Genomic DNA, 22,917 nt, shown 5'->3' on the forward strand with positions numbered 1-22,917 from the left:
TCTGCATTCACAGTTGAATCAGAATCAGGGATTTGTGGGGAGAGGCAGAGAGAATAGGTATGTATGTAATGATGGAGAACTCTACCCTTCTGGCTTTTTGGAGATTCTGATATGCCAAGTTCCTTCACTCCCTGGAAAAATGTTCAGAGGTACATTTTTGGTCTGAATTGGATCCAGTCTTACCCTTACAGTTATCCTAGCCATGTCCAGAATTCAGCTTTGTTCTGGGGGAAATGGGAGTGCAGAGAAAAAGGGAGCAGAGGGAAGGCTGTGGAGACTGAATTAACTGTGGAGTGAGTGACTCCTTTCCCTAGTGCTTTGAGGAGTGCTGAGATCCTGGGCCCCTCCTCTGGCCCCACTGTTCTTAGCAAAGGAGGGTTAGAGGGTGAGAGGGCAGGGCTTGAGCAAGATGAGCTTCCCTGAGCTTCCTTAGAAAGCAGACATTTGGGAGTTCCCGTCGTGGCTCAGTGGAAACGCATCTGACTAGCATCCATGAGCACGTAGGTTCGATCCCTGGCCTTGCTCAATGGGATCCGACACTGCTGTGAGCTTCGGTATAGGTCAAAGATGCAGCTCGGATTTCTCATTGCCGTGGCTGTGGCGTAGGCCAACAGCTATAACTCCAATTCGACCCCTAGCCTGGGAACCTCCATGTACTGTGAGTGTGGCCCTAAAAGGACAATAAAAAAAAAAAAAAAAAAAGGACATTTGAACCAGGAACATCATCTTCCTGGAGAGCTTTAGAAATGGACGTGAAGAATCCCCAGGTTAAGGCCTGAACCTGGGCAGGACCAGACCCCGGTTCCTTTTACCCACAGGGTGGAGTGAGACTGCCAGGACTGGCAAGAAACATGTATTTGCTGTGAATTTACTGTGATCATTCCTAAACCTGTCTGTCTGGAAGCCGGTCAGGTCCCTGCAGGTAGACACCTTGTGAGGAGGTTTTGCCAGCAAACCTGGCTGGCAGTGTTCTCTGTGTGCTGTTCTCCTACCACAGAATGTGGCCACAGTGCAACTCTGAGGCACCCCAGAGGCGAAAGGATCAGGACGCACGTGACTGCACCCTCCCACTGGAGAATAGGCCCAAGCCACACAATGGGAGAATGTTCTTTGATATCTACTATCTTAAAAAGTCATGTCAAGTTTGCATTTTTCCCTATGAGGTCTTTGAAACTGAATGTAAAAACTTACCTGATGAATGAAATCAGTGCTTCTCGTTTCCCTGTGGCTTGTTGAACCCCCAGGTGCAGGCTGCTTTCTCCTGCTACCCCCTACCCCCAGAGGGCCAGGTATTTTTAACTTTTGTTTGTGGGCCACTCAAGGTCAGGGTTAAACAGCAGATGGTCCTGAGTTTCACCTTTGAACTTTGCATTTGTAATAGTAATACACATGCTCACAGAAGGCACCTTTAACTCTTCCGGTCAAGGGGTCTGGGCTAATTTAGGCCTAAACCCATGAGCTCTAGGACAGCCCTGTTTCTCTGGGTTTGCCCTCCCTTCTGGCTCAGGTCTGGGAGTGTTTGCCTCCATTGCGTCTCTGCTCCATTCTGATTGGGCACTGAGGTTGGATTTTAACCTCTGGTGGGTAGAAGGGGTTTAGGAGGCCCCACGTAGAGGTTCCTTGCCTGGCAGAGCAGGTTCTTAAATATCTCCTTCCCTGACCGCAGGCATGAGGGGCGGGGCCCCGGCCAGGCCAGCCCTGCCCCTCAGTCCCCGGGTTCCCCGCCCTCTCCACACAGATCAGCCCACCTGATGGTTGCCTCTGGCTGACGTTGAGCTGTAATGGGAGACGGGGGTGGAGTCTGTGGAGCTGGGAACAACACCAGGGCTTTATTAACCGGCTTCCTGTTGCTAAGCAGCTTTCATTAGCCAGGAAGGTCGACGGTAGAAAGATCCTCTGGGAATCAGCAAGGGGATGCTAATGAGCTGGGAGAGAAGCAGGTGCTGTGGCAGGAGGATGCATCCCACCTGGGATACTGCAGCCCAGGGTTATTTCAGTACCTTCTGAGATTCAGAGGGCAGGCAGTTTTTAGTCTGGCTCTTTTCAGTGAAAGGGATTCCTTCTTCTTCCCACCTGCACTGAATGAACAGCTCATTCTCAGCATATATGGCTTCTGCCTTCCATCCAAAAATGATCCAGTAGAAGGAGGGCCCTCTGGGGCACTGGCTCCCCACGCCCTGTCTTGGGGGCATGGATGAGTGCATGTGGTGATGGTCTGTAGCTGGGGCTTTGCAGTTGGACAGGCCTGGGTTTACAGACTGACCATGTGACCAAGTGTGTGGCCATGGCCACTTATTCAGCAACTCTGAATCTACCCCAGAGGGTTGATGTGAGGATTAAAAGAGTGATGTGGGTAAAGCATACAGCATGGAGCCAGGTATGCACTAAGTGCTCAATAAATACCATCATCACTACCTGTGACATTCTACTTTGGTCTTGAAACTGATCTTACAACTCTCCCCATAAAGGCTCCTAGAACCTTCTCCAGTATTCCATCTGAGAATCCATGTTTCCAGGAGTTTGGAGCATCTGGATAATCAGAGAAATACGAACTCTAGGAACCAATTAGGGAATTTGAAAATATTAAAATATTATTGGAGTTCCCGTCGTGGCTCAGCGGAAACATTATCTGACTAGCATCTGTGAGGATGCAGGTTCAATCCCTGGCCTCACTCAATGGGTTAAGGATCTGGCATTGCTGTAAGCTGTGGTATAGGTCACAGAAGTAGCTCAGATCCCATGTTGCTGTGTCTGTGTTAGGCTGGCAGCTACAGTTCTCATTCCACCCCTAGCCTGGGAACCTCTGTATACCACAGGTGCAGCCCTAAAAAGAAAAATAATAATAAATTATTATTAATTTTGTAGGTGTGATAAAGGTAGTAGGTACGTGTCTTTAAAATAGTCATCTTTGGATTTCCCATCGTGGCTCAGCGGTAATGAACCTGACTAGTATCCATGAGGATGTAGATCCCTGGCCTTGCTCAGTGGGTTAAGGATCCAATGTTGCCATGAGTTGTGGTGTGAGTTGCAGACACGCTTGGATCCCGTGTGGCTGTAGCCGTGGTGTAGGCCAGCAGCTATAGCTCTGATTTGACCCCTAGCCTAGGAACTTCCATATGCTGAGGGAGTGACCCTTAAAAAATCATCTTTTAGAGATTCATATGAAAACATGGACAAAAATACATAATATCTAGGAGTTCTAGTTGTGGCTCAGCAGGTTAAGAACCTGACATAGTGTCTGAGGATGCTGGTTTGATCCCTCGCTTCTTTCAGTGCGTTAAGGATCCAGCGTTGCCACAAGCTGCAGCGTAGGTCACAGATACGTCTCGGAACCGGCGTGGCTGTGGTATAGGCTGACAGCTGCAGCTCCAATTCAGCCCCTAGGCCGGGGTCTTCCATATGCATATATATAGAAAAAATATATATTTATATAATGTCTGAAATTTGCTTCAAAATAATCTAGGGATAAGGGGAAAGTGTTTGGAGGTGTTATAACTAAAACAAAATTGGTCATATCTTGATCATTGCTTAAGTTGGGTGGTAGGTACATGAGGTTTGTTATATTGTCCTCTTTACTTTTGTATATGTTTGGAATTTTCCATAATAAGATGGTTTTTTAAAAAAAGAGGAAGAGGAGGAGTTCCCATCGTGGCTCAGTGGTTAACGAATCCAACTAGGAACCATGAGGTTGTGGGTTCGATCCCTGACCTTGCTCAGTGGGCTAAGGATCTGGCATTGCCGTGAGCTGTGGTGTGGCTCACAGACGCGGCTCGGATCCTGCATTGCTGTGGTTCTGGTGTAGGCTGGCGGCAACAGCTCGGATTAGACCCCTAGCCTGGGAACCTCCATATGCCGCAGGAGAGACCCTAGATAAGGCAAAAAGACAAAAAAAAAAAAAAAAAACGGAAGAAGAGAAGGAGAGAATGGTTGGATAAAGAGGTAGAGATAGCAAGTCTACCCAACTTTTTTTTTTTAATAGGAAATATTTTTATTTCGAAAGGTATGTATGGAAGGCGTCCTTAAACCTTAAACAGGATTGTGGACATGTTAGCCTGTAGAACAAATAACCGTGCAAATCTGCCCTGCCCTCTGGGGTTGGAACTGGATGTTGGACACCGGAGAGAGGGGGTCTGAAGTCATGTAAATATGGAATACTTTTTTTTTTTTTTTTTTTGGTGGCCATGCCCGTGGCATGCAGAAGTTCCAAGGCTAGGGATCGAATCTCTGCCACAGCAGTGACATGCCCGATCCTTAACCCGCTAGGCCACCAAGGAACTCCAACATAGAATACTTTATAGGAGTAGATGAGCATTAAATACTAGTGTCTGAACCTTCATAACTTAATTTGTCTTGTAGACTGATCAAGTTGTGTTCATCCAACATGTAGAAACAGTCCCACCCCTGAGGTGGCTCAGCCTCTATCCCCAAGTCAGTGTACAGACATCCATTACTGGTGGGGGTTTTACAGCCTAGAACCTGTGCCCAGGCAAAGTGGGAGAAGAGAAGGACAGCAGATGTTTCTGAAGGGTCCTCCCTGACCCTGGTCCTCCCTGATCCTGGACCTCCAGCTGGAGTCAGGAAGAACCTGCTGTTGCTGAGGCTGCTGCTTCCCCTTCCCATCCTTGGGTTTTATTTTATTTTATTTTATTTTGGCTGCCCATGGCATAGAGTTCCTGGACCAGGGATCAAATCTGAGCTGCAGTTGTGACTTAAATTGCAGCGGTGGCAATACTGGATCCTTAACCCACTGTGCCAGGCTGGAATCGAACCTGCATCCCAGCACTCCCAAGATGCTGCCGATCCTATCGCACCACAGTGGGAACTCCCCATCCTTGGTATTTTAAACCAAAGACAGAGTCCAGGTAGGGGACCTGGGTAGTTTTAGAGAGTGAACACAGAGGAGAAGGATACCAACCCGGCCTTATCTCTCCTTCCCTGGCCAGACCAGCCATCATCTGAGCAGTTGCCAGACACTAGGATGGTCGTGGCCAGTCATGGTGAAATTCCTAAAAGAAGATAAAGAATAGAAATTCAAGGAGTTCCTGTCATGGCGCAGTGGAAACGAATCTGACTAGGAATGATGAGGTTGCGGGTTCGATCCGTGGCCTTGCTTGGTGGGTTAAGGATCTGGCATTGCCATGAGCTGTGGCGTAGGTCACAGATGCAGCTTGGATCCTGAGTTGCTGTGTAATAGACTGGCAGCTGTAGTGCCAATGCGACCCCTAGCCTGTGGACCTCCCTATGCCTCGGGTAAAGCCCTAAAAAGCAAAATAAATAATAAATAAATAAATAGAAACTGTGAGGGAGCTTCTACAAGGAAAGCCCCACAAAGGCCTGAGCCCTCATGGCTGATCATAACCGCTGTGGCAGGCTACAAAGGCTGGTTTTGTAAGAAAAACAAGAGTGTTTGCAACTCCCCTATCCCAACAGAAAAGTTTTATGTGATCTCTCTCCCCTAAGTCACTGACTGGGGGAGATCCTTCACCTTGACAGAATCACAGACATACCTATCTGGAGGAAGATGGGGGTAGCTCCAGTGATTATGGCTCATGCCCACCCTCCATTCCCAGTCCTGCCCTCTTGGGCTGCCAGGAGGACCCTCCGTGGAATCAGCCATGAGAGACCTTTCTCTCGCCCTTAAGGCCTTGGGGAGGCAACCCAGCCGACCTGTCTGAGCAGTTATCACATCTAGCTTTGTGGCGAATACACAACATTCTTGAGAAATTTTACATAAAGGGAAGCAGCTAAATGGTTTAATACCTAAATGGGGAAGTAGGGCAAAGGAAGGTAGCAGTGCTGGTGTGTGTGTTTTTGTTGTTTTGTTTTGTTTTTTGGCTATGCCAATGGCATGTGAAAGTTCCCAGGCCTGGGATTGAACCCTTAACCACAGCAGAGCAGTGACCTGAGCCACTGCAGTGATGCCAGATGCTTAACCTACTGTGCCAAAAGGGAACTTCAATGGTGGTGTTTGGGGGTGTTTTTGTTTTTAGTAATATCATTTAATTTCCATTCAAGGGAATTTTAACTTGAAAAATTTTTTTTATTATACTTACACTGTTCTGTCAGATTCTACTGTACGGCAAAGTGAACCAGTCATACACCCTTCTTCTTATATTATCTTTCGTTATGTTCTTTCACAAGTGATTGGATATAGCTCTCTGTGCTAGATAGCAGCACCTCATTGCTTATCCATTCTAAATGTAATAGTTTGCATCCATTAACCCCAAACTCCCAGTCCCTCCCCCTTGGCAACCACAAGTCTGCTCTCCATGTCTGTGAGTCTGTTTTTGCTCTGTAGATAGGTTCATCTGTGCCATATTTTAGGTTCTACGTATAAGTGATAGCATATGGTATTTGTCTTTCTCTTTCGGACTTAGTATGAGAATCTCTAGTTCCATCCATGTTGCTGCAAGTGGCATTATTTTGTTGTGTGTGTAAAGGAGAAAAAGTAGCTTTATTGCTTTGCCAGGCAAAGGGGGGCCACAACAGGCTAATGCCTTAAAGACTGTGACCTATTTTGTTCCTTTTTTTTGTTTGTTTGTTTGTTTTAGGGCCAAACCCACGGCATATGGAGGTTCCCAGGCTAGGGGTCCAGTCGGAGCTGTAGCCACTGGCCTACACCAGAGCCACAGCAACGCAGGATCCAAGCCACATCTGCAACCTATACCACAGCTCACAGCAACCCCGGATCCTTAACCCACTGAGCAAGGCCAGGGATTGAACCTGCAACCTCATGGTTCCTAGTCGGGTTCGGTAACTACTGCGCCACTACAGGAACTCCCTATTTTGTTCCTTTTTGTGGCTGAATAGTATTCAATGGTGTATATGTAGCACATCTTTCTTTTTTTAAACCTTAATTTCTTTTTTAATTACTCGATGAATTTTATTACATTTATAGTTGTACAGTGATCAACACAACCCAATTTTACAGTATTTCCATCCCAAACCCCGAGCCTATCCTCCCATCTCCCAACCTGTCTCCTTTGGAAACCATAAGTTTTTCAAAGTCTGTGAGTCAGTATCTGTTCTGTAAAGAAGTTCATTGTGTCCTTTTTTTAGATTCCACATGTAAGGGATAGCATATGATGTTGGTGTCTCACTGTCTAACTTCAGTTAGCATGATAACTTCTAGGTCTATCTGTGGTGCTGCAAATGCCGTTATTTCTTTCCTTTTAATGGCTGAGTAATATTCCATTGTGTATATGTACCACATCTTTATCCACTCCTCTGTCAAAGGACATTTAGGTTATTTCCATGTATTTCCATGTCTTGGCTATTGTATATAGTGCTGCATGTACCTTGGAGTACAGTATCTTTTTTTTTTTTTTTTTTTTTTTTTGGTCTTTTTGCTATTTCTTGGGCCGCTCCCGCAGCATATGGAGATTCCCAGGCTAGGGGTCCAATCGGAGCTGTAGCCACCGGCCTACGCCAGAGCCACAGCAACGCGAGATCCGAGCCGCGTCTGCAACCTACACCACAGCTCACGGCAACGCCGGATCGTTAACCCACTGAGCAAGGGCAGGGACCGAACCCACAACCTCATGGTTCCTAGTCGGATTCGTTAACCACTGCGCCACGACGGGAACTCCCAGTATCTTTTTGAGTTGTGGTTTTCTCTGGATAGGTGCCCAGAAGTGGGATTGCTGGATCAAATGGTAATTCTATTTTTAGTTTCCTGAGGAATCCCATACTGTTTTCCACAGCGGTTGAACCAATTTACATTCCCACCAACGGTGTAATAGGGTTCCCTTTTCTCCATACCCTCTCCAGCATTTATTGTAGACTTTTTGATGATGGCCATTCTGGCTGGTGTAAGGTGTTACACCATAGTGGTTTTGATTCGCATTTCTCTAATAATTAGTAACATGGAGCATCTCTTTGGGTTTTTTTTGGGTTTTTTTGTTTGTTTGTTTTTTAGGGCCACACCCATGGCTTATGGAGGTTCCCAGGCTAGGGGTCGAATCGGAGCTGTAGCTGCCACCCTACACCACAGCCACAGCAACATGGGATTCAAGCTGCGTCTGCAACCTGCATCACAGCTTGCAGCAACACCAGATCCTTAACCCCCTGAGCAAGGCCCAGGTTTGAACCTGCGTCTCCATGGATGCTAGTCAGATTCATTTCCACTGAGCCACGAGGGGAACTCCAGTGTGGAACATCTTTTCATGTGTTTTTGGCCATTTGTATGTCTTCTTTGGAGAATTGTCTGTTTAGATCTTCTGCCCATTTTTTGATGGGGTCTTTTATTTTTTTGGTATTGAGCTACAGGGGGTATTTATAAATTTTGGAGATTAATCCCTTGTCAGTTGATTGATTTGTGAAGATTTTCTTCCATTCTGTGGGTTGTCTTTTCGTTTTGTTTGTAGAGTTACCTTTGCTGTGCAGAAACTTCTAAGTTTAATTAAGTCCCATTTATTTATTGTAGTTTTTATTGTCATTACTCTAGGATGGGGATCTGAGAAGATACTGCTATGATTTATGTCAGAGAGTGTTTGGCCTATACCTTCCTTTAGGAGTTTTATAGTATCTGGTCTTATATCTAGGTCTTTAATCCATTTCGAGTTTATTTTTGTGTATTCTGTTAGGAAGTGTTCTAATTACATTCTTTTATGTGTGGCCGTCCAGTTTTCCCAGCACCACTTTTTTTTTTTTTTTTTTTTTTTTTTTTGTCTTTTTGCTATTTCTTGGGCCACTCCCACAGCATACGGAGGTTCCCAGGCTAGGGGTCCAATCGGAGCTGTAGCCACTGGCCTAGGCCAGAGCCACAGCAACATGGGATCCGAGCCACGTCTGCAACCTACACCACAGCTCACAGCAACACCGGATCATCAACCCACTGAGCAAGGGCAGGGACCAAACCCACAACCTCATGGTTCCCAGTCAGATTCGTTAACCACTGCGCCACGATGGGAACTCCAGCACCACTTATTGAAGGAATTGTCTTTTCTCCATTTAGTATATTCTTGCCTCCTTTGTCATAGATTAGTTGATTGTAGGTGCGTGGGTTTAATTTTGGGCTTTCTATCCTGTTCCACTGATCTATATGTCTGTCTTTATGCCAGTACCATATCGTTTTGATAACTGTAGCTTTGTAGTATAGTCTAAAGTCAGGGAGCCTGATTCCTCCAGCTCCATTTTTCTTTCTCAGGATGTCTTTGGCTATTCTGGGTCTTTTGTGCTTCCAAACAAACTTTTAAGATATTTCATTCTAGTTCTGTGAAAAATGTCCTTAGTAATTTGATAGGGATTGCATTGAATCTGTAAATTGCCTTGGGTAGTAGAGTCATGTTGATAATATGACTATACTTCCAATCCAAGAGCATGGTATGTCTTTCCATCTATTTGTGTCATCTTTGATTTCTTTCATCAGTGTCTTATAGTTTTCAGAGTACAGGTTTTTTGTCTCTTTAGGTAGTTTTTTTCCTAAGTATTTTATTCTTTTTGATGTGATGGTAAATGGGATTGTTTCCCTAATTTCTCTTTCTGATCTTTCATTGTTAGTATATAGAAATGCTGTTGATTTCTACGTATTAATTTTGTATCCTTCAACTTTGCCAGATTCATTGATGAGCTCTGACAGTTTTCTCGTAACATCTTTAGGATTTTCTAAGTATAGTATGTCATCTGCAAACAGTGATAGTTTTACTTCTTCCTTCCCAATTTGGATTCCTTTTATTTCTTTTTCTTCTCTGATTGCCGTGGCTAGGAGTTCCAAAACTATGTTGAAGAGTAGTGGCGAGCGCAGACATCCTTGTCTTGTTTCTGATTTCAGTGTTAATTCTTTCAGCTTTTCACCATTGAGAATGATGTTTGCTGTGGGTTTGTCATATATGGCCTTTATTATGTTGAGGTAGGTTCCTTCTATGCCCACTTTCTGAAGAGTTTTTATCAGAAATGGGTGTTGGATTTTGTCAAAGGCCTTTTCTTCGTCTATTGAGAGGATCTTTAGGTTTTTATTTTTCAGTTTGTTAATGTGGTGTATCACACTGATGGATTTGCAGATATTGAAGAACACTTACATCCCTGGGATAAATCCCACGTGATCATGATGTACAATCCTTTTAATGTATTGTTGGATTTGGTTTGCTAGTATTTTGTTGAGGATTTTTGTATCTATGTTCATCAGTGAAATTGGCCCATAGTTTTCTTTTTTTGTGGTATCTTTGTTGGTTTTGATATCCGGGTGATGGTGGCCTCATAGAATGAATTTGGGAGTGTTCCTCTGTAATTTTTTGGAATAGTTTCAGAAGGATAGGTGTTAGCTCTTCTCTAAATGTTTGATAGAATTCGCCTGTGAAGCCATCTAGTCCTGGACTTTGGTTTGTATAAAGTTTTTTAATCACAGTTTCAATTTCAGTACTTGTGATTGGTCCGTTCATCTTTTCTATTTCATCTTGGTTTAGTCTTGGAAGATTGTACTTTTCTAAGAATGTGTCCATTTCTTCTAGGTTTTCCATTTTATTGGCATATAGTTGCATATAGTAGTCTCTTATGATCCTTTGTATTTCTGTGATGTCTGTTACTTCTCCATTTCTAATTTTGTTTTGAGTCCTCTCTCTTTTTGTCTTAATAAGTGTGGCTAAGGGTTTATCAATTTTGTTGATCTTTTCAAAGAACCAGCTTTTCATTTCATTGACTTATCTATGGTTTTCTTTGTTTCTATTTCATTGATTTCTGCTCTGATCTTTATGATTTCTTTCCTTCTGCTAAGTTTAGGTCTTGTCTGTTCTCTCTCTAGCTGCTTTAGATGTAAAGTTAGCTTGTTTATTTGAGCTTTTCTTGTTTCCTGAGGTGGGCTTGTATTGCTATAAACTTCCCTCTTAGAATGGCTTTTGCTGCATCCCATAGGTTTTGGAGTGTCATTTCTTTGTTGTCATTTGCTTCTAGGTATTTTTTAATTTCCTCTTTGATTTCTTCGGTGATCCATTGGTTGTTTAGTAGTATGTTGTTTAGTCTCCACATATTTGTGTTTTTTGCAGTTTTTTTCTTGTTGATTTCCAGTCATATAACATTGTGGTCGGAAAAGATGCTTCATATGATTTCAATTTTCTTTTTTCTTTTTCTTTTTTAGTCTCTTTTCCATTTCTACTCCAGCTTTCTTTTGATTCCCGTTTGCATGGGATGTTTTCTTCCATCCTCTCACTTTGAATTTGTATGTGTCTGTAGAGGTGAAGTGGGTCTCTTGGAGACATATATATGGGTCTTGTTTTTGTATCCATTCAGCCAGTCTATGTCTTTTGGTTGGGGCATTTGGTCCATTTACATTTAAGATAATTATTGATGTGTATGTCCTTATTGCCATTTTATTAACTGTTTTGGATTTGTTTTTGTTGCTCTTTTTTCTTCCCTTCTCTTCTTCTCGCCTTTTGTGGTTTGATGACTGTCTTTAGTGTTGTATTTGAATTGCTTTTTCTGAGTTGTGTGTATATCTGTTGTAGACTTTTCATTTGCAGTTACCCTGAAGTTTTGATATAGGAGTCTATATATATTTGAGATTGTCTTAAGTTGTTGGTCTCTTAATTGCAGGTGCATCACCAGTGTCCTGCATTTGTACCCTCCTCACGATTTCTGATTTTGGTAGCGTATTTGTGCATGGATGATTTCCTGCCTTTACTGGTGATCCTTGTCATTTGTAGTATTTTTATTTCTTTCTTTTTTTTTTTTTTTTTTTTTTTTTTTTTTTGTCTTTTCTAGGGCTGCACCCATGGCATATGGAGGTTCCCAGCCTAAGGGTCTAATCAGAGCTATAGCCACCAGCCTATGCCATAGCCACAGCAACGTGGGATCTGAGCTGCATCTGCGACCTACACCACAGCTCACGGCAACGCCAGATCCTCAACCCACTGGGCGAGGCCAGGGATCAAACCCGCAACCTCATGGTTCCTAGTCAGATTCGTAAACCACTGAGCCATGATGGGAACTCCTAGTATTTTTGTTTGTGGCCTTTTCTTTTCGGCCTAGAGAAGTTCCTTTATCATTTGTTGTAAAGCTGGTTTAGTGTTGATGAATTCTCTTGGCTTTTGCTTATCTGTAAAGCTTTCGATTTCTCCTTCAAATCTGAGTGAAGGCTGTGTTGGGTAAAGTAATCTTGGTTGGAGGTTTTTTTTCCTTTCATCACTTGAAGCATATTATGCCATCCCCTTCTGGCCTGCAGATTTTCTGCTGAAAAAGCTGCCGATAACCTTATCAGGGTTCCCTTGTATGTCATTTGTTTCTCTTCCTTAGCTACTTTCAATATTTTCTCTTTAATTTTGGTTTGATTAATGTGTATCTCAGGGTATTCCTCCTTAGGTTTATTTTATATGGTACTTGTGCTTCCCTGGATTTGACTGAGTGGTTCCTTTCCCATGCTAGGGAAATTTTTAGCTATTATCTCTTCGAATATTTTTTCTGTCTGTTTCTCTCTCTTCTCCTCCTGGCACCCCTATAATATGGATGTTGGTGCATTTAACATTGTCCCAGAGTTCTGTTAGACTGTCTTCATTTCTTTTCAATCTTTTCTCTCTTCGGTTCCGTATCAGTGATTTTCACTAGTCTGTCGTCTACCTTGCTTATTCGTTCTTCTGCCTCCTGTGTTCTGCTCTTGGCTGCTTCTGATGATTTTTTTTTTTTTCTAGTTTGTCTTTGGTCTTTTTAGGGCCACACCCATGGCATATGGAGGTTCCCAGGATAGGGGTCGAATTGGAGCTACAGCTGCTGGCCTACATCACAGCTCACAGCAATGCCGGATCCTTAACCCACTGAGCAAGGCCAGGTATCGAACCTGCAACCTCACTGTTCCTAGTTGGATTCATTTTCCACTGCACCATGACGGGAACTCCCTAATGATTTTTTATTTCAGTTACTGTATTTTGCATCTCTGCTTGCTTAAGTTTTAAATCTTGTATTTCTTTGCTCAGTGTTTGCTGTACATTATCAATCTTTGCCTCCAATTTATTTCCAGTGTCTTGCATAATCTTCAGCATCATCAGTCTAAAGTCTTTTTCCTGGAGGCTTATAATCTCCAGATCACTTAGCTGTTTTTCTGTTTTTTTTTGTTTTTTTTTTTTTCTGCTTTCTTATCTGAGTTATAGTTCTCTGCCTTTTCATTTTCATAGATTTTTGGTATGGTCTCCTTTTTGCAGACAATGGAGTTGTAGCCTCTGTTATTTCTGATGTCTGCCCCCCTTGTGGCTGAAGTTGGTATAGGAGCTTGCTGTAGGCTTCCTGATGGGAGGGACTGGTGCCTGCCCACTGGTAGGTGGGACTGATGTACCACATCTTCTTAATCCATTCTTCTGTCAGTGGACAGTTAGGTTGTTTCCATGTCTTCATTATTGTGAGTGGTGCTGCAATGAACATAGGGGTGCATGCATTTTTTTGAATGAGTTTTGCAGATATATGCCCAGGAATGGGATTGGTAGTGTTTTGTTTTTTGGTGTGGTTTTTTTTTTTTTTTTTTTTTTTTTTTTTGCTTTTTATGGTCGCACCTGTGGCATATGGAAGTTCCCAGGCTAGGGATCAAATTGGAGCTGCAGCTGCTGGCCTACACCACAGTAACACAGGATCTGAGCCACATCTGCAACCCACACCATAGCTCATGGCAATGTGGGGTCCCTAACCCACTGAGTGAGGCCGGGGATGGATTGTGCATCTTTACAGATACTCATTGGGTTCGTTACCACTGAGCCACAACGGGAATTCCTGGATCATATAGTGGGTGGTTCTTTTTTTTTTTTTTTTTTTTTTTTTGGTCTTTTTGCCATTTCTTGGGCCGCTCCTGTGGCATATGGAGGTTCCCAGGCTAGGGGTCCAATCGGAGCTGTAGCCACCAGCCTACGCCAGAGCCACAGCAACGGGGGATCCAAGCCACGTCTATAACCTACACCACAGCTCACGGCAATGCTGGATCCTTTAACCCACTGAGCAAGGCTAGGGACTGAACCCGCAACCTCATGGTTCTTAGTCGGATTCGTTAACCACTGCACCACGACGGGAACTCCATATAGTGGTTCTATATTCAGTTTTCTGAGGAACCTCCATACTGTTTTCTGTAGTGGTTGTACCAATTTATTTTCCCACCTACAGTGAAGAAGAGCTCCCTTTTCTCCACACCCTCTCCAGCTTTTGTTATTTGTAGTCTTATTAATAATGGCCATTCTCACTGGTGTGAGATGGTATCTCATTGTAGTTTTGATTTGCATTTCTCTAACAATTAGTGATACTGAGCATTGTTTCACATGTCTGTTGGTTGTCCATATGTCTTCATGTGTTTTTTTTAATTGGAGAAATTTATATGTTTATATGAAAGTGGGTGGTATCTAATAGGGAAAATTAAAGATACAGGAAAGAGAAAGGTTGTTTGCTGGAGTGATATCCTTGAGGTGAAAAGGGCTGGGATCCGGCACACAGGTTGAAGGGGTGGCCTTAGAGGGGAGCACAGCCAAACTGTTGGTAGGTACCAGAGGGAGGGCGGGGATGGGCACAGAGTGCAGGGAAGAAGGGCACTAATGCTCTTGGATCACCTTCCGTGTTCTGGATGCTGGGAGGAACCTTGTGCACCTCTGTAGATGCTGTTGCTTTCAGTCCCTGAACATCCATCAAGGCAGGACCTGTTCCTTCCTTCCTCGCAACTGAAGCTCAGAGAAACTTAGTGGTTTGCACAAAGTCAAATAGCTAGTAAGGAACCAGGGTTTGAACCCACTTTCTGGCTAAAGGATGGGTCCACTTTTTGAGCAGTGGAGCCTGGAGGTAGAGGCCATTGAGGAACTGGCCCTCATGGAAACATAGCTCAGGTCACCAGTGGACTTACGGTGTCCAGAGATACTGTGGGAGACAGTGGGTCCCTTGCTGAGCTGGGCAAGACTGGGCAAGGCTGCAAACTCTGCCCTGCATCCCTGGTGGGCAGGAAAGATGGATCTGTGTGGTATGAATTTCATTTCCCTCACCTGCTTGGTTCAGGAATTTCAGGGCAGTGCTTTCTCCTCGCAATGAAAATCTGCCTGGGAGAGTTGCTTTCTTGTTTTAGGGCCTTGAAAAAGGCTGAATGTTGTCCCCCTGCTTCCCCTACAATGCTGAAGTAAACAGTAAAAGCATCATCAGAGCAGGCTGAGGGAAGATGTACCCTAGTTACCATAGAAATGCTCCTTCTGCATGGAGGCAGTCATTATGTATCCCTGGGGAGAAATAGTGGACCAGGGAAGTGGGGAGGAGAGGGAATGATGCCTGGCCACACCTCTTTCACTACAGGTGAAACATTGACTTCCTCCATTGGCAGTTAGAGGAAGTTCCATTCTATAAAGAGGCTGTCCATCCTACCCATTCCTTTATCTCCAGGGAGGCTGCTCCTCTCCTGGAAATCTTCATTCCACCATCCAAGCCATTTAAAAATTCTGTTCTGGAGTTCCCGTCGTGGCGCAGTGGTTAACAAATCCGACTAGGAACCATGAGGTGGCGGGTTCGGTCCCTGCCGTTACTCAGTGGGTTAACGATCTGGCGTTGCTGTGAGCTGTGGTGTAGGTTGCAGACGCAGCTGGAATCCCGCATTGCTGTGGCTCTGGCGTAGGCCGGAGGCTACAGCTTCAATTCGACCCCTAGCCTGGGAACTTCCATATGCCGTGGGAGCGGCCCTAGAAATGACAAAAAGACAAAAAAAAAAAAAAAAAAATTCTGCTCTGGGAGTTCCCACTGTGCTGAAATGGGTTAAGAATCCAACTGAGTGGCTCAGCTCACTGCAGAGGCATGGGTTTGATTCCCAGCCTGGAGCAGTGGGTTAAAGGATCTGGCATTGCCACAGCTGCGGTGGGAGGTCATAGCTGTAGCTTGGATTTGGTCCCTGTGGTGGGTGTGCCATTAAAAAGAAAAAAAGAAAGAAAAGAAAAAAATTCTGCTCTGAGGAGTGTCCCCCCAAAACTCCAGGACCAAACCAGCCACCTGTGGCTAACTGCTTCACCTAGCACTTTCCTCACTTGGAAACTGAACTCCCCTGTTGCACAGATGGCAGCTGGCAGAGGTGGGGAGCAGGGAACGCTTGTCATACCTGCCTCTCCTATTATCCACCCCTCTTGGCTCAGAGTCTTGGCCCCAGCCTTCAGGTCAGGCTGTGCTAACTCTGTATGCTGTGTCCCTCTATCTTAGCCAATTGACCTAATTCTCTGAAGGCCATTCAGTGGGTCCCCCCTTGACCAGGCTGGGCTTGTCTAGGCCTCTTGGCTGCTTAGCACAGTTTAAACATGGATATGCATCTGAGGGTGGAGTTGTTTCTGAGGCTCTCTCAGCTGATTGTGGATCCTTCTCAACCACTGCTGTTTCCTGAGCAACCATAGCTTTAGTCCATTCACCTAAGCTTGTCCTAGCATGCTGAATCATCTCTCTGGTTCCCATGGCTACCCTGAGCTGAGCTCAGATGCTCCTGTGGGGGTGGGGAACCAAGCTGATCTTCAGACCTTATTTACTGATGGAGCCAGTGAAGGGGTGGGTACCCATGGATAGACCCAGTCTTTCTAGGTTCTTGAGTTTCAAGTCACCTCCAGGTTGGAGAGAATCTCTGGCACCCTCTCATGATGGAATTTGGTATCTGGGTTGGATGGTCACCTACTTCATTATTATAATTATTATTTTGAAATGGTAATATATTAATGTAGCTCAAAAATCGAAACTATACAAAAGGTACACTCCTTTCCCTGCCCGCCATTCACCCACTTACCCTCCACCTGTCAGTTCCTACACTGGTTACCATTACCACGTTTGCTTCTCTGCACACCTCCAGATTTTTTTATCCTACTTTAAAAAGAAATTATATTCTTTATTTACCCTGCCCTTTTTGTAATGAAAAAGGTATCATGCAGACACATACTGGTGTGTCTTTTGCTTTTGGAGACTTTTCCATTCTGACTTCTCATTCCTTTTCGGAGTGGCATAATATTATACGGTATGAATATACCATGTTTCTGTCCCCCTATTGATGGCCAACAGGATAGTTTCCCATCTTTTGCCGTTATAACTAAGCTTGCAATTATATCTGTAGACTCGATTCTTAGAAGAGGCGTTCCTAGTCAGAGGTTATTTGCAATGTTGATAGATAGTGCCACATTGCCACCAGAGGGGGTCTTACCAATCAGGCCACCCTCCAGCAAGGTCAGAGAACATTTAGTAACTTCCCAAGTCCCTTCTGTCTCTGCCTACTGATGTTTCTTTTCCCTGTTCTACCCTGGACTCCTTGGAATGGTTAAATCAATAGGTAAGGAGTTTGTGGGAGGAACCCTATAGGATTCCATGAGCACTTGTGGTCTTCAGTCCATTTAGCATTTGTCAAGCCCCATATCTTATTAGACTTTAGGGGTATGTCAGAGACTGGCGAGGAGAGTCCCAGGTCATTCCAGGCTATAGTTCCCAGCTTTTCCCCAGGAAGATGGTGCCAGACCTTGTCGGGGAAGGGAGATGCCCACAGCAAGGTGCTAGAGTTAAAATTAGTTCCACTCCTGCCCACTCAGAGTTGCAGTTCCCTGCGCCTTGCTGTCAGTGGGATAGAATAAAAGTTGAGAGGGTACCCTGGGCATGGCTCCAGAGCCCCCAAAAGACCAAAGTGAGGAGTGAGAGGATCGGGCTCTGCTCATGGCTGTTTCTGTTTCAGTTCATTCGCCCAAACATTTACACCCCAACCAGTGACCATAGTATTGACTTGTATCAATTAATAGGTGGTTTTTCTTATATGAAATGAGCCAGATGACATCAGGGCTGTCTCTCCTCTCTCCCAGGGAATGCAGAGCAGCTTTGAGCAGTGCTGGGACCCACTGGAACAGGGTCTCCTGACCCTGTCCATATCATGGCTGAGGGACCAGGGCCCTGACTGCTGAGTTAAGAGGGAGATGGGTTTGGCTGACTTGGTTCTTTGGCTGTGATGGGCGTCTCCTGCCAGGGCCCTCCACCCTGGCGGTGGGGTGTTAGTGGCGGTCTGGACTTCAGTCTGGAGAAGAGAAGAGTCACTGGCCTCTGTGTGGCCTTATCCCTAGGGAAGGGTGCTTGATGGTCTGTGAGAGTCCCTGGGGAGCTGGGCATTATTTATTGCTGATGGCTGTGCAACTGCAGGTCTGAGTGTGGTGTTTACACTCAGAACTGAAGTAGGGAGAATGGGGAGGGGCCAGGGGGATCTTTATAGTTGTATCTCTTGAGTGTTGATCAGTGTAATTGTTTGCTTCTGCCCCACCAAAAAGTTTTACAGCATGGTTTTAAAATATTCTGGGGTCAGACACCTCTTTTAGAAACTGAAAGCCAAGGATCCTTTTTATCCAGAAGAAAAAAAGCACTCAACTAAGCATATGGGAGCAAACTGAGTCTGTGTGTGATTTTTTTTTTTTTTTGGGTGGGGGGTGCTCTGGAAGGTCCAGAAGCCCATCCACAAACCCTCTTAGGGTAGTAGTTCTCAATTATTATTATTTTTGGCTGTGTCTGCTTCATGTCTGCAGCTTGTGTTTCTGGGCCAGGATCAAACCCGAGCCACAGCCGTGACAATGCCAAATCCTTAACCCACTGCACCATTAGAGATCTCCAGTTCTCAATTATTAGTAGTGTTATTATTATATTATTTTCTTGCCTACACTCTGCACACAGTAACATTTTTCATTCCACGAGCTCATTCTCTGTGGGGCCAGCCCTGTGGGAATGGGGAAGGACTAGAGTAGTTTGAGCAGCAACTGGCCAAGGAGCCTGTAGAACTGGGTTAAGAATGCCTGGCATACAGGGTCATTTACTCTGCTTAGAAAGCAGAGAGTTGAGAGGGATTTCTTCCTCCCTAGACATTGCCTGGCACCTTGCCTGGTTTTCAGAGAAGGAATTGAGGGACCATGGAGTGACCGGAGGTTCCAGGCGTGCTGGGGCTTTTGTCCATCTTCCGTACTTACAGTAATTGCTACAGAGTGCCTCTGCTCACCCCAGAGAACCCCAGTGCCTGTGCTCAGAGGCTGCCTGGCAGGGAGGGTGAGGCCAAGCTGCTGCCTGCCATCCCCGCATCCCCAGGCTCCCTAGCCTGGCTGCGCATGCAGTCACCTAGGGAAAGTAGGAAGGCTAATGACTCATTATCCCAGCAATTAGTCACATCACCGAGGCACATGATTCCCTGCAGGATTGGTGCCACCTGCTGCCACTCTGGCCCTGTTCAGTGCTGCTTTCTCCTGCTCCGATGGGGAGGGCCACCCCAGGAAGTGGTCACCACCTTCCTCCAGGTGTGGACTTGTAGCTGCAGCAGCCCCAAGACAGACAAAAGGGTCACTCGCTTGTACACCCCAGGGACACACAGGATCTCCAGGGCCAAGGGACACCCATGGAGGGGAGTATGTGGACACTTAAACAAAGATTCCCCCACACTCCCTGTACACCTGATCCCTGCGGATATACCTGTCAGCGTACACTTGTGCTCACAGGTGCATGAACACACCATGAAGGAAAGGCTGTGCCTTGTGAAATAAAGTCCTTTGAGGACTGAACAGTCCTTCCTTGTTCCCTGCTTCCCCTGGCATGCTGTCACCAAGCTGGCCTCCACGTTGGCCCCAGGGACTCTCCTAACTCTTGATGAAGTGCAAGAGAGAGCCAAACAAAGCTCTTTTATAGGACAGCAGTGATTGTCTGTAACAATGAAGGCAGAAATCAGGTGAGAGCCTCTGTTTTCGGTGATTATTTCCTAACTCTAGGTTTCATATTCTTTATTTTTTATTTTTTTTTTAGGGCCACACCCATGGCATATGGAGGTTCCCAGGCTAGGGGTGGAATTGGAGCTATAGCTGCTGGCCTACACGACAACCACAGCAACGCCAGATCCGAGCCACGTCTGTGACCTACACCACAGCTCATGGCAACGCCGGATCCTTAACCCACTGAGCAAGGCCAGGAATCAAACCTGCATCCTCATGGTTCCTAGTCGGATTCGTTTCCGCCGCGCCACACTGGGAACTCCCAAGGTTTCATATTCTAACAACGCTAGTCACGGTAAACATGATCTGGCCTCAGTTCCCCTATTTCTACAAGAATGATACCTCCACCCACCTCTGGGGCAATCCATGATCCTCTCTTCACAAAGAGCTGAGGAGACATGGATTAAGTGCTTCCTGCATGAGGATTTTATGTACTTCATCTCATGTAACATTTCACACCAATCCTGAAGAGCCTTCCCCATTTCACAAATGATAAGACTGAGGACATCAAGCCACTTACCCACATTTCCTAGAAGTAGCAAGTGGCACCACACCTTAGACCTTGTTCTGATCCCTGGCTTCCAGCACAATCCCTGTAAAAAAAGTGGCTGTGAAGTGAGAGGAGACCCCTGGGCCCCCACCCCCAACACACCTAGAGGAGGTGAAAGGAGATGGGCCAGTGTTTGGGGCCCTGGGTCCTAGTCCCAGCTCTGCCGCTATGTAACTGCAAATCAGATGCCTTCCCCTTTCTGGGCCTTTCCTTACTTACCTGTAAAACAGTCAGCTTGGCCTCCATAATTCCCAAACCCCTCCTTCCCCCACACATACACACTAGTGTTTTTGGAGCCTGTGTGCTCAGGGCAGCTCTCCACCCTCCCCAACCAGGCCCTGCCTTCCTGAAGGGTCTGTGGCAGGCAGGATCCAGGCCGAGAGAGGATGCCTAGCCCCTAAAAACATGAATGAATGAAGGGAAGCCCTCTCTGCATGGGAAATAGAAATCTCTCACTCTCAGCTGCAGAGCTCATCAATAATTCAGGGCCACTGTCAGGTCTGATCTCTGCAGTGGCTTCATCAATATTTCAGCTCCTTCTCCAGAGCCTTGTTCCTTAGCAACCACATCATCCATGCTCTCCAGGAGGGTTGCTGGGCAGTATGCTCCCTGCGTCTTCTGTCCTTTAGGTGCTGTGCATGCTTGCCCTCATGGGCAGGGGGTCAAGGTGCCCACGCCAACTGGTACTGGCAGCTTTGGCCTTCAGAGCCCCAGGCAGTGCTGTATACAGGAGACATGTACATAGCAGGCAAGGGGGAGGAGACAAGGATGGTGTGGCCTGTTAGAGCCTCACAGGTCCACTCTGGGCAGGAGCAGGGGGACAGGGAGGAGCATCTTGGAAGGAGGTTAGGGTATATCATCCTGGCTGGCCTAAGCCTGAACCCCACCACCCAGTCCTAGCACGGGCTTGCCCTTGCCTCTCTGCTCTCCATAGGTTTGAGAAGGGAGTGTTTCTCACTGCCCTCCTCTTGCCCAGGTTCAGTTACTGGTTCCCTTTGTTGCCCAGGTGCGGTGGAGGCTTGCCTCCTACATCAGCTGAGGCGCCGTGCCGCCGGCTTCCTGCGCAGTGACAAGATGGCAGCCCTGTTCACCAAGGTGGGGAAGACGTGCCCAGTGGCTGGGGAGATTTGCCGCAAGGTGCAAGAGCTGCAGCAGCAAGTAGAGGGCAGGTAAGTCCTGGGCCAGCCTCCTCCACGCCTTCCTTCTACTCTTTCCATTTACTGTTTCTTGCAGAGCCCCTTAGGTAAGGGACCAGCCTGAGGGTGGGGGTTGACCCTTCCAGGCATAAGGCCCTGGTCCCCCCACCTCCAATCCCCCACCCAATAGCAGTCCTCTGGGTTCTCTTTTTTTTTTTGCTTTTTAGGGCCACACTCGTGGCATATGAAAATTCCCAGGCTAGGGATCGAATCAGAGCTGCAGCCGCAGCTGCCAGCCGACGCCACAGCTATAGCAACTTGGGATCTGAGCTGCGTCTACAATACCACAGCTCATGGCAATGCCAGATCCCCAACCCAATGAGTGAGGCCAGGGGTCAAAGCCGCATCCTCATGGATACTAGTCAGATTCGTTTCTGCTTTGCCACAATAGGAACTCCCTGGGTTCTCCTCTTATGGCACCAAACTCTGCTCCTCATGCCACCAATCTGGGGCTTGACCCCCGAAGCCCTCATACTCCTGGCCCACACTCTCTTTGCAGGAAACCCTTGGCAGGCAACCAGGAGGCCCTGAGGAGACAGGGCTCTGCCAGTGGGAAGGCCCCAGCCCTCAGCTTGCAGGCCTTGAAGCACATTTGGGTACGCACAGCGCTCATCGAGAAGGTGCTGGACAGGGTCGTGCAGTACCTGGTGGAGAACTGCAGGTGACTGCCCCTCCTTGGACCCACCCCTCCAGTGCCTTACCGCCCACTCTATTGTATAGTAGCATGTGCTGTCCCCCCCATAGCGCCTCAAAAGCATTAACCACATCAGACACCCCACAGAGCTCAGTCTTTGTGGACTCATTTCTTCTTGGTGACCGACATGAACTTGGTCCCTGTGAAGGATGTATTTCCTTGGTGAGCTCGATGGCTCTGGAAAGAGTCCTGGAGCCCTGGCAGTCACCCTGTCTCTCTCTCCCCTGGCAGCAAGTACTACGAGAAGGAGGCATTACTGGCAGACCCTGTGTTTGGCCCCATCTTAGCCTCTCTTCTAGGTGAGCCTGGGAGCAGAGAGGTCTATGTGGGGCAAGTGGGGACTCTGGGGCAGGTGCCAAGGAGGCAATCCCCGAGCTGGCTGTTCCTGTCTCCACAGTGGGACCCTGTGCCTTGGAGTATACCAAGCTCAAAACTGCTGATCACTACTGGACTGACCCCTCTGCTGATGAGCTGGTCCAGAGGCACCGTATCCGGGGTCCCCCAAATCGCCATGACTCCCCTGTGAAGCGCCCAGCCCTGGGAGTAGGTATCCCTCTTTCCACCCCTATGCTCATCCAGGACATGCCCCTGGGCCTGTGGGGAGGGGCAGCTGGCCTCTGTGCTCCTGGCAGACAGAGACTGGATCCTGGAGATGCCCAGGGTAGTGGCCACCACAGGAGACTGGCACTTCCATCAATGCCACAACGATTGTCCATGGGTGAGAGCAAACGGTGCAGGAAGGACCCCTGAGGCCAGCTAGAGAGGGTCTGCATGGAGGCCTAGGGTTCTCAGCCCCCACAGCTGACTTCCCAG

The 22,917-nt window shown here is 46.6% G+C and overlaps 1 protein-coding gene across 10 annotated transcripts in view; it reads left to right on the forward strand.

The window, feature by feature from the left end:
* The window catches only part of SGSM2 (small G protein signaling modulator 2), a 46,078-nt gene that overhangs the window by 7,481 nt on the left and 15,680 nt on the right, over window positions 1–22,917 (forward strand). For all 10 annotated transcript variants that reach the window (XM_021067596.1, XM_021067600.1, XM_021067594.1 and 7 more), the window contains 4 exons: window positions 21,221–21,383; window positions 21,910–22,071; window positions 22,336–22,403; window positions 22,502–22,647. In XM_021067596.1, coding sequence (XP_020923255.1) covers window positions 21,221–21,383; window positions 21,910–22,071; window positions 22,336–22,403; window positions 22,502–22,647 — 539 coding nt within the window. The remainder of the gene's footprint in view (window positions 1–21,220; window positions 21,384–21,909; window positions 22,072–22,335; window positions 22,404–22,501; window positions 22,648–22,917) is intronic.

This window comes from Sus scrofa, chromosome 12 (genome assembly GCF_000003025.6).
Source record: "Sus scrofa isolate TJ Tabasco breed Duroc chromosome 12, Sscrofa11.1, whole genome shotgun sequence".
Taxonomy (NCBI): domain Eukaryota; kingdom Metazoa; phylum Chordata; class Mammalia; order Artiodactyla; family Suidae; genus Sus; species Sus scrofa.